This window comes from Pipistrellus kuhlii, unplaced genomic scaffold (genome assembly GCF_014108245.1).
Source record: "Pipistrellus kuhlii isolate mPipKuh1 unplaced genomic scaffold, mPipKuh1.p scaffold_m20_p_3, whole genome shotgun sequence".
Taxonomy (NCBI): Eukaryota; Metazoa; Chordata; class Mammalia; order Chiroptera; family Vespertilionidae; genus Pipistrellus; species Pipistrellus kuhlii.
In genome coordinates this window covers 182,964,678-182,978,538 of record NW_023425529.1, presented here as the reverse complement: position 1 = coordinate 182,978,538, position 13,861 = coordinate 182,964,678, and the positions used below count along the sequence as shown (strand labels likewise).

The 13,861-nt window shown below is 48.8% G+C and overlaps 1 protein-coding gene across 10 annotated transcripts in view; it reads left to right on the top strand.

Moving 5' to 3' along the window:
- The window catches only part of TENM3 (teneurin transmembrane protein 3), a 367,962-nt gene that overhangs the window by 19,187 nt on the left and 334,914 nt on the right, over positions 1-13,861 (top strand). For 8 of the 10 annotated variants that reach the window (XM_045588983.1, XM_036456870.2, XM_045588986.1 and 5 more), the window contains exon 2: positions 5,180-5,458. In XM_045588983.1, coding sequence (XP_045444939.1) covers positions 5,180-5,458 — 279 coding nt within the window. The remainder of the gene's footprint in view (positions 1-5,179; positions 5,459-13,861) is intronic. The other 2 variants (XM_045588987.1, XM_045588988.1) reach the window with 2 other exon arrangements.

Below are 13,861 nucleotides of genomic sequence, written 5' to 3'. Positions count from 1 at the left end.
GTGCTAAGTAAAAGAAGCCAGTCGCAGAATCCCACCCATTGTAGAATCACTTTTATTTGAGAAGCCCAGAAAAGGTAAATCTATTGAGATAGGAAGTAAATGACTGGGTGCCTGGGATTTGTGAGAAAGGGAGAAGAAGAGGGTAGATGGGAGATGATTGTGGGTACAAGGTTCCTTTTGAGGGTGACAAAAGTGTGATGACAGTTGCACTCATGTCCCTCATGTACAGTCTTATTCTTTTGAACTCACAAGTAGATGTCTTGCCTGCTGGGGAACATCATTGCATTGCAGCTTTGACAAAGCCGTCCCTGCTCCGACTAGATTGTAGACACTGCATGAGGAAGAGGCCAAACCGCTACCCAATCCCCTTCTGTGACAGGGCCAGCTGTGCCGTGTGCCAGGTTCACCCGAAACATTTGTTCTCACATGGTCTTTTCCACCTTGTCACATACCCTCACTCGTTTTTAAAAATGTGGGCTGCTTTTTTTTTTAATGATACAGCCTTCCTAGGTTGTGTTCATTCAGTTTTTCTTTTACATATTTTCAAATGTATGAGCGTCATAAAATAAAAAATGTCTAATCTCATCCAAGCTAAGCTTACCTTTTAATCACAATGGATTTCATCCGCGGGTGGACTTGACTCTGGATGCAATGTATTGTGTTGGGTCTGTTTCAAATGGCAATGGGAGACTGTGCTGGCCCTGCTGACCAAGGTCACCAGCATTCAGCAGGCAGGACATTAGTACTTATTCCACCAGCCTCAGCCAAACAGACTGCACATGGAGACTCCAAAGGGCAAAGAAAGAAATTAAGAAAATGCCATTAGAACCATTGCAAAGACCTCAATAAGAAGAAGCCACGGCAAATAAGATAAGTGCATCCTTATCTCTTGGTCTATTGAAGCCAAAGCTGACGTAAAGCATGATGGTCAGGTTTGTAGCCTGGATTCAGACGCATCGTTGCTGCCTTTTTCTGCCTTTGTCTTTCCACTTAGCAGTGGCTTTGAAGTCCTCCCTCAACAACCTCCAGCCCCTCAACCCTCTGGCTGCAATGGCCTTCAGTCAACTGGCTTTGCTCATCTTCCCTCTGCTTGTTAGCACTGCCTGTGTGTGCTTTCTAGCTGCCTGGCCCATCTTGATAAACACTGCTGCATTGTGGGAAATAAATTCATAGACAAATTTATTTATATATATATATAAAAGTCTAAGCAACCGGCCAACCGTTTGACCGTACAACCGGTAGCTATGATGTGCACTGATCACCAGGAGGGCAGATGCTCAATGCACAGGCATGGAAACATGGAACATACTGATGATCTCAGAGAGAAGAGGGAAGAGGGGAGGGCTCAAAAAGATGAACCAAAGATCTTATATGCATACTAGAGGCCTGGTGCACAGATTTGTGCACCAGTGGGGTTCCTCAGCCTGGCCTGCAAGGATCAAGCCAAAACTGGCAGTCCAACATCCCCCGAGGGGTCCTGGATTGTGAGAGGGCTCAGGCCAGGCCTAGGGAAGCACCGGTGCATGAATCTATGCACTGGGCCTCTAGTCCTCTTATATAATGAAAGGGTAATATGCAAATTGACTGGTCGCTATGACACGCACTGACCACCAGTGGGAAGACACTCAATGCAGCAGTTGCCCCCGAGTGGTCAGTGTGCTACCACAGGGGAGCTCCGCTCAGCCACAAACCAGCCTGATGCTGCGAGTGCAGTGGCAGTGGCGGGAGCCTCTCCTGCCTCTTGACAGTGCTAAGGATGTCGACTGCAGCTCAGGCCTGCTTCAGGTAGTGGGCCTAAGCTTCAGTCAGATATCCCCTGAGGGCTCCTGGGCTGCCAAAGGGATGTCTGACTGCCAGCTTAGGCCCAGGGAGTGGGCCTGAGTCAGCAGGTGGACATCCCCCAAGGGGTCCCAGACTGCAAGAGGGCGCAGGCCAGGCTGAGGGACTTCCCCACCCCGAGTGCACAAGTCTGTGCACCTGGCCTCTAGTTCTACTATAATAGGTGTTTGTATCAAAGCACGGAATCCTACAAGCAAGCATCTATCACCCAGAAGGATTAATGACAGCAGCAGAATTTGAAGCGCTGAGGCAGGCCTGGCGAAGAGAGATGTCCTGAATGAGGGGGGAAGAGGGGGCGGCTGTTCTGATGTGACTTGACAGTGATCCTCTGTCCACCTCGGATTGTACATTTCTCTATGATCACTACTGTCATGTATCCAGGGGTCTAGTTTTAACCTGTGTCTTTTTTAAGCCTTTCTTTAATGCTGCCACATTTGCATAAAGCACCGCTCACACCAAGCCATGGCAGCCCAGAAAGATAAAAAAGTAGGGTGATCCAGGGACTGGAACACAGCTACCTTGTTTCCCCAAAAATAAGACAGTGTCTTATATTAATTTTTTCTCCCAAAGTTGCGCTAGGTCTTATTTTCAGGGAATGTCTTATCTTTCCATGCGCTAGGTCTTATTTTCGGGGAAACACAGTAGCAGCTGGCTTGAACGCGGGTTCATTGGAGGTCAGGTTCAGTGTTCCTTGCTGGTGGGAACAAAAGCAAACTTGAACTCGGCCAGGGAACCCCCCAGCGCGCCTGCCGGCTTGCCTTTCAGCAGCAGCCCCGCGGAGTGTGGAGTCGTTGAGACATTGATTTCCCAGGCTCTGGTGCGTAAGCAGCTTGGGATGCACCACACAACAATTCACAGGGGTCACCGGCCAGACACTCGTTTGCAAAGTGGATTGTGTTTACGTACCGGGACAGCCAATAGCGAAGACGGCCGTTTTCTGCTTTTCTTCACCTCATAGATTTTTGCATCACGATGGCAGCAGTGTGAAAAGTCACTAACGTGGAAACGTTTCAAGTTACATCTCAGAGACTCTTGGAAGGGAGTTTTTATTGTCCCTTCACTTCTCTTATTTTCATTCTGCAATGTGGGCGCCTCCCCCAAATACAGGAACGCTGCCAAGGACCCTGTCGTTCGTTTCCACCCTTTAAACGGGAGGTTGTGTGCTTATTTTGAAACATCAGCGTGTGTCGGGTGTAATAGTTAACTCTTGTAGTCCCTTCCCCTCTCCCCACTTTTCATGCAATATACGGTGTAAGGAACAACAGCGAAGCTCTCCCACCGCCTTTCCATTAACGGTCCACAACCTTGAACTTCATGGGATATGGATTTATAAGTGTCATCTGCACTAACTCTTAAATACACCTGCAGCCTCTGAAAGCGTGGCTTCCGGCTCACGGTCAGCAGGCTATTTCCCTGATTCCCTCCCCATTTCCCCCCTTTTTTTGCTACATACTTTTTGGTTCAGATACTCATTCGCATCTCTCTGATAAGCGCAGTTTGATGGGTAGCTAATTGCAGCAGCAGATTTTCATAATTGATGAGTGTCATTGTCAGAACCCATTTGGAAGTCTGGCCGAGATGCAGCCGATTCCAGCTTCTGATCTGACCGCAGAGTCAAGCGATGAACCACGCGGTTCAAATGTGTGGGGGCCCGGAGGGCGCTCATGTCTTTACCAGCAAGTAGTTACTGCGTCGTGCATGAGGTTTGGTTCATTTTCTAGAAGGTTCTGCATAGTATTTTGTCACAAACACTCCATAATGCCTGAATATACAGAGGTGGGCAAAAAAAAAAAAAAAAAAAAAAAAAAAGTAGGTTTGTTTGTGAGTATGCGAAGCACAGCATTTATCCTCGTATTATTATTTATTAATTGTTATATTATTTGCTGGTGCTACACCTGCAGGCCTACTTTTGCAGTCCCTGGATAATCTGTGTTATTCCTCACACCAGCCTATTAGCTTTAAGCAAAGGCAGTAGGAAGATGAAATCTAGGAGTACTATAAATGCTCACTGTTCTTAAACGGATTGTGTTATGTGGCAGCATTTAAACCAGTCTTTATATACTATTTTCTTCCCGTGTATCTTGATTCTTGGTGGCACCTATGTCTCGGGCTGTCCCATGGCAGCAACAGGCACAGGAGAGCCACCCATCCCCACATCCTACAAGCGAAGGCCTCTGTGTCTTCTCATCCAGAGTATCACAAACATGCAAAACTTCAAAAATAAATTCAGCATTGGAAACGTCGTTAATAACAACGGTCATTTGAAAGTGTCACCTAATTTAAACACTTTTGCTTTAACTTATTGCGGTGTCAGGAGTTTTAATATGCTCCATTTATTAGGAAAGGCCTGCAGGGTTCACAGCCATTTCTTCTGCAGGGGACTTGATTTTTACCATTAATTTTTAAGTACGTAACACTCCCGGTATGTGTTCAGAGTCCACTTTATTTGCAAGAACTGGTTTGCTCTAATCAATACAGATGTCCAAGTGTTGATTAAAGCAAAACATTTAGAAAAGTCAGGTGTTGGCAAATTTTCAAGATATTATACTCTGAAACTGAGTATACATACACCCATGATACATGCTGGTATTGGTGATGAACTTAAGATGAGAAGGTACCTGAAAGACTGGCCAGCCCCCATTTCTACTTATTCTTGAGGGCAGTCTTTTCTCTTCCAAAGAGGTGATATCTGGGTGGGAAAATCCTGTTGTTTGACACTAGCACCCGGACACAGAAAATAACTCTGACGTTTTCTGTTGCTTCGGAAGTCTGCTGAGCTGAATTCCATCCCTGAGAGCAAGTCCTTCTGCTGGGCCGGGTTTTCCTGGTCTCAGGCTCACTAGCCCACTCTCTGGGGTGCTTATGGGTTAAAACAGTGGTCAGTGAACTCATAAGTCCACAGAGCCAAACATCAATAGTACAACGATTGCAATTTCTTTTGAGAGCCACATTTTTTAAACTTCTAATGCCACTTCTTCAACATATAATAGACTCGCCCAGGCAATGGCATTGTGTGGAAGAGCCACACTCAAGGGGCCAGAGAGCCACACATGGCTCTCGAGCCACAGTTTGCCAACCACAGGGTTAGAAGGTTGACAAAGCAGCTCTAGGTGGGATGTGTGAAGAGTCAGTGGGGAGGCCCCCCACCCCGACCCTCCATCATCGCATCCCCCTGACCCTGTGCCATGCCGTGTTCATGCAAACCCCGGGTGCCTGTAGCTGAGGAGCCTGAATGCTGGAGGGTGTGTTTTTTGGAGCGTTTCTTTAAAGAAAGCAAAAGTGCTGCAGCCGCTGCTGGATGGATACTCACTGCCTGTTGTCTCTTTTTCCCCCTGATCAGGACAGAATTTTACCCTAAGGCAGTTAGGCGTGTGTGAACCAGCAACCCGAAGAGGACTGGCCTTTTGTGCGGAAATGGGGCTGCCCCACAGAGGTTACTCTCTCAGTGCAGGGTCCGACGCCGACACCGAGAACGAAGCGGTGATGTCCCCCGAGCACGCCATGCGGCTGTGGGGCCGGGGCGCCAAGTCCGGCCGCAGCTCCTGCCTGTCCAGCCGCTCCAACTCGGCCCTCACGCTCACCGACACGGAGCACGACAACAAGTCCGACAGCGAGAGCGGTGAGTGCCCGTGGCTCGGCGATGGCGGCCTTCAGGGCTTCTGTGTTGGTGGGCCAGGGCGGCTCGGCGCTCTTTCTCTCTCCTCTCCCCCTGTCTTGCCTCCTCTGTCTTCCTTCTGCCTTTCTCTGTGTCTTTAAGGCGGTAGAACTTGAGAAGTGACCTTGACGGATGCTTCTTTATTTTTCCCCCCGGGGCGGGGGGAAAGATCGATATTCAAAATGTGATTGTTCCATGACGCAAGGGGTCTCTGATGTGTCCGCTATCGTTTTGAAAAAACAGTTTAATCGTGTACAGAGGAAGAAGAAGAAACAAAAAGATTAGCTTTGACTTGTCTGGGACTGTGTCACCTATTATCCTCTGCGGGACCTCAAAGCAGGAGGCGATGGAGTTGTCTCCGGAGCCAGCTCGCAGTCAGACACGTCTTTGTAGCTCCCCTTGAAGGTATCTCAAAGAGGGTGCGGAATCTTAGGATGGACGGGGGAGCGCACAGAATAGCTGATTAACCGGGCTCAAGTGTCTGAAGAACAAATGTGATCAGGCTTCAGACGTGCTGGTTGATGAGAGCCATTGAAATCCCGGGGAAAGGGGGAGCGCGGTGCTGGATGTGTTGGCGGCCGGGTTGCCATGCAGTTACAGCCCCGCACAGAATTGGGTTCCAAGCCATCCCGACGGCAGCAGTGCGTGTGGGGAGGGAAAGGCCGTTAGAAAGTCCTGGGACCTCCTTTCCGACCGCCCCCCACGCCGGCGAGGAGAACGGCTCATGTAGATGCCATAACAGGTTGTAAGGAAAACTCGGTTGTCAGCCGGTGCCACTTCTGGGAAGAGCTGGGCGTGGGCACCAAGGCCTCGGAGGGCAAAGCGGCGTCTCTCCCTCCGCGTGGCATGCGGGCAGCGTCCTGGCTCCTCAGGCCCGCGGTGGCTGCTCCGCGGGCATCCTGCCTGGGAGATCAGAGGGACAATTAAGATGAAGGAACCTCGTGCCCTTTGAGAGGAAGGCCCTTTGTTTTGCCAAAGACGTCTCGTTTTCAGTGTTTGCTGAGCAGACCTGGTCGCTGTGCTTCGTGATAGGAAGGCCGGTGTGGTTTCCGCTCTGGCTCCAGGGACAGAGGGAGGTGGTGGTACCCAGCGCCTCCCCCTCTGCAGCATCTTCTTCTTTCTGGTCCTGAAATGGCAGAGCAGCCTCAGCCAGCATAAGCGGTGTCTTACGTGGCATCCCTTAGCGCAGTGGTCGGTCGGCAAACTGCGGCTCACGAGCCACATGCGGCTCTTTGGCCCCTTGAGTGTGGCTCTTGCACAAAATACCACGGCCTAGGCGAGTCTATGTTGAAGAAGCGGCGTTGGAAGAGGTTTAAGTTTTAAAAATATAGGTCTCCAAAGAAAATTAAATCGTTGTGCTGTTGATATTTGGTTCTGTGGACTGATGAGTTTGCCGACCACTGCTTTAGCGCATCAGACCAAAGCTGAGATCAGTTCTGTTCATTCTGGAAGGGCCAGCGTGGGTGGAGGCAGGCTTTCTCCCAGCCCCAAGGAGAACACAGGGCGGTGCTTGCTGACAGCCTGAGTCTTAGGATCAGACACCTCCACTTCCCTGGCTGACCCATCCCCGTCGGGCAAACCAGCTTTCCACCCCTGTTCACAGTAGACTCAGAAGCCACTTGCCAGAAATACATGCGATTTGGCGTAATCTGTGCTTCTTGTCCTCCCGTGTCTGCCCGGAATAGCCCCTGACGACAGCAGATAAAAGACTTAGATTCCATGTGGCACTTGGCGTTGGGTGTCCCTAAAAGGCAGGACAGCATTGGTGAGGGCTGTGGGAGGAAGCGCAGGACGTGGGAGGCTGGTGCATCCAGGGCTGAGGCTCCCCATCGCAGGTGTCCCTCTGGGCATCCGCTGGGCCAGCCTGCCCTTCCCGCCCACATGCTCTGCAGCGTCACTTTCTCTCTCTCGTGAGTGTACCTTGTTATGGTATCTGCGTTGGTAAAATAGGAAGTGATGTTATTGTTTTTTTAAAAATGATAGACCTGCTCTGACTGGGTTGGCTCAGTGGATAGAGCGTAGGCCTGTGAACTGAGCGGTCCTGGGTTTGGTTTCTGTCGAGGGCATGTACCTTTGCGGGCACATCCCCGGTGGGGGTGTGCAGGAGGCAACTGATTGATGCTTCTCTCTCATCCATGTTTCTAGCTCTCTATCCCTCTCACTTCCTCTCTGTAAAAAAATCGATGAAATAAATATTTTTTAAAATTAAAAAAAAAATGATAGACCTGCTAAAACTATCTTGCAGTGAATTCCCAAACACATGCCATGTTTTTTCCTTTGCAGAAAATATAAAACTGTAAACTGTGAAAACTTCAGGCAACAGTATGTAACATTCAGATGCCTGGGAAGCCAGGGGAGACCTGGGCGTGCCCACCCCCACCCTCCCCGGGGCCAGATGACTATTACCCAGAGGAGGACCTGGCTCCCAGGACATGCCTGGGCCCTGCTGGGAGCGCTGGGAGGCAGAAAGGGCCACCCCGGCCCAGGCTGCTGGTTGCTAGGAGGCAGGAGAGGCTGGGGAGGGGGCCCAGGGCTTCACCCTGAAAGGCTGAGCTTTGGCAGCTTTTGTGGAGAGTAAACAGGTCGCTAAGGGAAGGCGATGAAGTGTCAGAAGCAATGTGTGCTGAGTGGGGCAGTGATGGCGGGCGCTTGTGTGTCCTCTTTGGCCGTGGTTGTTTGGTAAACATAGTGATGGTCTGAGAACTCCTAACAAGGGAGGCCAGCTCATGGAAGAAAACAACAGAGGAAATGCAGTAGATACAACAGATACAACCGCTTTGCCCACTGCTGTGTCCTAGATTTCCGCTGTGTGTCCACGGAAACGTTTCAGATTAATTTATTTGTCCTGGGTTCCCGGTGACTAGTCGGGAGGAACCAGATTCCATTCCAAGTAATTAATTACGTTAAGATCTGGGGAAGCATCCTTTTCTGAGGTGTTTGGTGGACCTTAGAATTTCGAGTTATGGAATTAAACAAGAGAATTTAGGATTTTTTTTCTCCTATAAAAAAACGACTTATTTTCCCCCCCTCAAGCTAGGTTATGGTAAAAACTAAACGGTGCAATCATACTCACAGTCTTCTCACAGTTTTATAACTAGAGACCTGTTGCAGGAAGATTCCTGCAATAAGGCTTCCTGCAGCGGTCTGCTTCCCTCCCTTCTCCCCTGCCCGGCTTGCTTGCTTCTCTGCAGCTTAGCTCCCTTCTGCAGAGTGCTGGGCTTCCTTCTATGCTGCCTTCAGTCTTTGCTCTACTTCTGGATATGCAAATTAACCACCATCTTGGTTGGACTAATTTGCATATTTGCTCCTGATTGGCTGGTGGGCATGGCTTGTGAGCATAGCAGATGTTTCTCTTTTATTGGATAGGACTAGGGGCCCAGTGCATGAACCATGCATGGATAGGGTCCGTAGGCCTGGCCAGCAATCGGGACCAATCGGGGCCCTTCCAGCTGCCGGCAAGGGCCTTCTTTCATTCCACACCGCCACCTGGTGGTCAGTGTACATCATAGTGAGCGATCGAACTCCTGGTCTCATGTCAAATTCTCGAGGGGACACTTTGCATATTAGCCTTTTATATATATAGATATCCTCAACATTATTTCATACAGTGTTTTAGCATCACTGCTTCTTCTCGTCAAATATTTCCGACCTCCAATGACTGTAAACAATCCAGTTCTGTCCTCCTCGGGTGTGTCCCTTGCTCCAGCTTTGAAAGACGATTCATTTTCCAGTTCCATTTGCCTTTGGCTTCCGGTTCCTGTCATTGTTCCATTGTATCTGGTCTGTGTGCGCTTGAGTCATGTCCTTGAAAGTCAAGTTGAAAGGGGAAGACCATGTGCGGGCCATCCTATCAAAAGGAGAGGAATTTGGGGACCAGACACAGACTTGTTTTCATTCTGTTGAGCCTGGGAGTTTGCTTGACTGTGGTTCATCATTTGAAATAAGCGTGAACAAGGCTGGTTTCCCCAGGAAAAATAATGTTATTCAACATTTGTAAAGTTATGCAAGCCGAGTGCCGGGTGTTCTAGTTATAACTTCAAAGAAGAGTTTAGCCACTAACAGGGATTAAATTTCACTTACTTATTGATAAGGAGGCCACCGGTTCACGTGAAGGCAGCGCTGGCACCGCTGGGAGGCTAATGAAATTTTGATGGTCTGTGCGTCCCCCGAGAGGGGCAGAACGTTCGGACCGTGTCACAAGCCTCCGTGTTAGCAGAGATTCGGAAACAAGTGATAAAATGTATTATTTCACAAAACTAACTCTTAGGAAGCATTTGGAGGAGGCAAAGTTGTTCCAGTGTACTGGGTGTTATATGGAATCCCAAGTGTTCATGTTGTTCTAAATTAAGGATATGAAGTCCATCCTTTCTGGACCCACACCCAAGGCCAAGGTCGTCTTTGTTGTCCTGAGACACTGCCATGCACCAGGGTAAACACGGGTGGGCGATGGTGGGTGACCACCTGGTGGCAGAGGTCCCAGCAAGCTGTGACGAGGTTAGGAATAGCTGAGGGCAGGCCCTGCTCCAGGGCACACCAGCAGTTTGCTCTGGGTTGGTGTAGGCATCTGTCCTGGCCGATGTCCGACTGTCCAGCTTTGCAAGTGACCTGGCCTCTGTTCCCACTATCTCCACAGATGCCGGGAACGAAGGAATTTTTTTTCAGAACATCTGCCTTTAAGCTTTAAAAGTGCCAGCTTGTGCATCTTTCCCCCGAGAACCCAGCATCCGTGGGCATCCTTTGTCGCCTCGCAGTGTGGCGTCACGAAGATGCCTGGGTTTGGATCACCCAGTTGGGGTTCAGTCTTTTCTTTAACTCTCCATTGTCTGTTTCTGAATCACCCCAAGGTCAAGTTCCCAAATTCCCAGCCCTGCCTGGTTGTACCTTGAGTTCTAGAGATGCGTGCCCTCCCTCCCCCTGCAGTCTCCTCTTCCTCCTCCTCCTCCTCCTCCTCCTCCTCCTCCTCCTCCTCCTCCTCCTCCTCCTCTTCCTCCTCCTCCTCCTACTCCTTTTCCTCCTTCTCCTCCCCTCCTCCTCTCCTCCTCCTCCTCCTCTCCTCCTCCTTCTTCTCCTCCTCTCCTCCTCCTCCTACTCCTTTCTTCTTCTCCTCCTCCTCTCCTCCTCCTCCTCCTCCTCCTCCTCCTCCTCCTCCTCCTCCTCCTCCTCCTTCTCCTTCTCCTCCTCCTCCTCCCTGTCTCCAGGCGCCCCCCCCCCCACCCTGGAGAATCCATGACCCTGAGGTCAGGCAGACTGGAGGAGGATTGGCATTCCTCTTATACCTCATGGTGATTTGGGACCTCGAGAGCCTCCCCTAGGGGCCAGTGTTGAGACTTACCTTGTAGTGGGCAGATCCCCGGGTTTCACTTGGTTTCCCACCTCCGGGCTGTGTGACCTTGGGCAAGTTGCTTGACCTTCCTGTGCTACAGTTTCCACAGGGCTGACATAGAGAGCGTGGTGAACAGTGTGCAGTCTTTACTGCTTGTTATGAGGACTCACTGAGTTCAGGTACCCAGCATGCTCAGCACAGAGCCTGGCATCGGATGAATTCCAGATGAAGGGTGTAGGTCCTAGTATTTATAAAAGCCGGAACGTCATTGTTTTAAATATATTTTTATCAATTGCAGAGAGGATGAGAATGGGGACAGAGAGAGGGAAACCTCAATGATGAGAGAGAGTTAGTGACTGGCTGCCTCCTGCACGCCCCGCATTGGGGATCGAGCCTGAAACCCCGGGTGCATGCCCTGACCAGGAATCAAACCAGGACGTCCTGGTTCATAGGTCGATGCTCAGCCACTGAGCCATGCCTGCCGGGCTGGGAAATCATGTTTTATCTCCATCATACATGGTTATGAAGTTTAAATTAGATAAAGAGTGTCAGGTACCTGCGCAGTTCTGGCCCACAGAAAATGCCCCCCCCCCTCCCTCTGTCCGGATTAGAGGGTGTTCGTACGTTTGGGAAGATGAGGGGGAATCCCTGTCTCCTCTGGGGTGTGCACTTGTGATGTGCAGACTCAGGGATTCCTGTCACCATTTATGGATTCTTTTCTTTTTCTCCCAAACCCCACATCCTTTCAGTTTGCGGAAATGCAGTGATTGCACGTGGAGTGGTGGTAAGAATTAGCGAGATGGGCAGACTTCAAAGGAATTAGCATCTCCCTCCCCTCCTGGCTGGAGGCCGTTTCAAAAGCAGTGCTTCCCCGGAAGGCACAGTGCTTAGCCAGCCCGTCCATTAACAGGCAGTTTCCCTGATGCTCAGCAGCTCACACCATCAAAGAAACCATCCTGGAAGTCTGCCTCTCACCTGGGCTCTCAGCAATACCCTGCCACAGCCTCACTCACGCCACGCTAACCAGGCCCTCTACTGAAGTACCAAGGGCCCTGGTGCCTACCAGAGGGTAGCGTTGAAAGGCAGTATTTTTACATAAAATAGATCCTTGCTTTGCCAACTAAAGCTCTTCAAGGAACCAACTGACTCGTCTTTTCAAAAGTGTTTCAATGAGTTGACTTTGTGTGTGGAAAGATAAAGTCTAAATGTTGAGTTACTGTACTTTATTTTTGTTTCTTTGTTTTTTTTTGTTAATCCTCACCTGAGGATATTTTGCCACTGATCTTTAGAGAGAATGGAAGGGAGGAGAGAAACAGAGAGAGAGAAACATATACATGAGAGAGACACATGGATTGATTGCCTTCTGCACATGCCCCAGCCAGGGCCAGGGGTCAAACCTGCAACCTAGGTACATGCCCTTGACCGGGAATCGAACCTGGGACCTTTTGGTCCACAGGCTGATATTCTATCCACTGAAACAAACTGGCTAGGGCAAGTTATTGTACTTTAGAAGGAAAAGGGGATGCCCCTTCAACCCACTGGGTGAACTATTGTGGTGGTAACCTTTCTTCAGTCTCTCAACAGAGACCTTGAGCAATTTTGCCATTGACATTATCAGTTCAGGCCGAACACGTTCTGAGATAGGGTGGGCAGGGTAATTTTTTCTCCTTCTGAGCAACTGTGTACAGTGAGCGAGAGGAAATGGGGCCACTTGTGGCTAGTCTATTACCACTTCAATGCCAGCCTAGTTTGGGAGAAACTGCTAGTGGCATTGGGGTGCCCTGTGATGTCAAGTATCCATGATCCTCCCCACAGGGACACCCGTCATTTCTCTCCTGCCTCTGGTCACAGAGGGGGTGATGTGTGGGTTTCCTGAGGATAATGGAAAGAGAGTATATTATTTTGCCTAACTAGCCTAATTCCACTTCTTCAAACCTCCTCCAAGAACCTTTCAGCCCACTTTGGAAATTGATTGTGAGAATTAAAGGTGGAATTCCTTTGCTGCGAGAAATAAATGGTGTTTCAGTGTTATTCTAATTTTATGAGATTCCATTACACATACTAAACTATAACTTGAATATAAATTCCATTATGGGCACTCTTCTGGCATGTAATGGTCAATTCTGGCATGTTCAGCGGCTGTAAATTATATTTTATGTTTTAGGTGCTCTGGGATGTCAAAAAAATCGCAAAAGTAATATGTTGTGTGGTTATTAAATCAAGCTTCGAATTAAAAGTGCTGCTTGGCAAAAAAATATAGCCCAATAGTTTCTAATATATTTTAAAAAATCGTGGTGCCTGGATAGGGATACATTTATAGCTTAAATTGCAACTTGTCACTCTTTTAGCAAAAAACTTTCATATTTCATTTAAGGATGAAATATATTCATTTCTTGGACCCGTTACAAGTCGCTTGAGCACAGCAAGTTATGATTTAAATGAACTTTTTCGGCTTCATATTAGGGAACTAGAATGTAGAGGACTGTAAAGTCTCCTACCATGTGTTATCACTGATGTGTTTACATGTGCTGATACCTTCCATTCTGAGTGGATTTTCAGAACCTCTTGGCCTTTGGCAGATCTTCCCAAGAGCGTTGCCATTTCTACAAAACTCAGCATGTGCTCTGGTGCTTCTGCTCCAAGTATACAGAGCCTATGCTGGCTCTGTTTAAATTCTTAATGTTTTTCATTGTAGATTTGAATCCAAAGTCAAGCATCCGATGCACATGTCAAAACTGGTGATGGTCGCTACTTTGATTTTTTGAGCATGTTTTCATACCCTTCAAAACCACAGTGGTAGCAGTGCATTGTTTCAATGAGCGAACTGAGCATCAGCAAATGCTGAATCAGGTTTGCTGATGTGATTATCACTGACCCAGAAGAAAAAAAAACAAGAAGTGTGAGAGCTGTACCTCAATAGCTACCTTCCCAAGTCATAATAATTCTGCTGTTAACATTGCATACATATACAATAATTACCAACTTAAAAATTAGCTTGCTATTATTTGGCCAAACATTTAATTAATTCACCCACCCCTAATGCT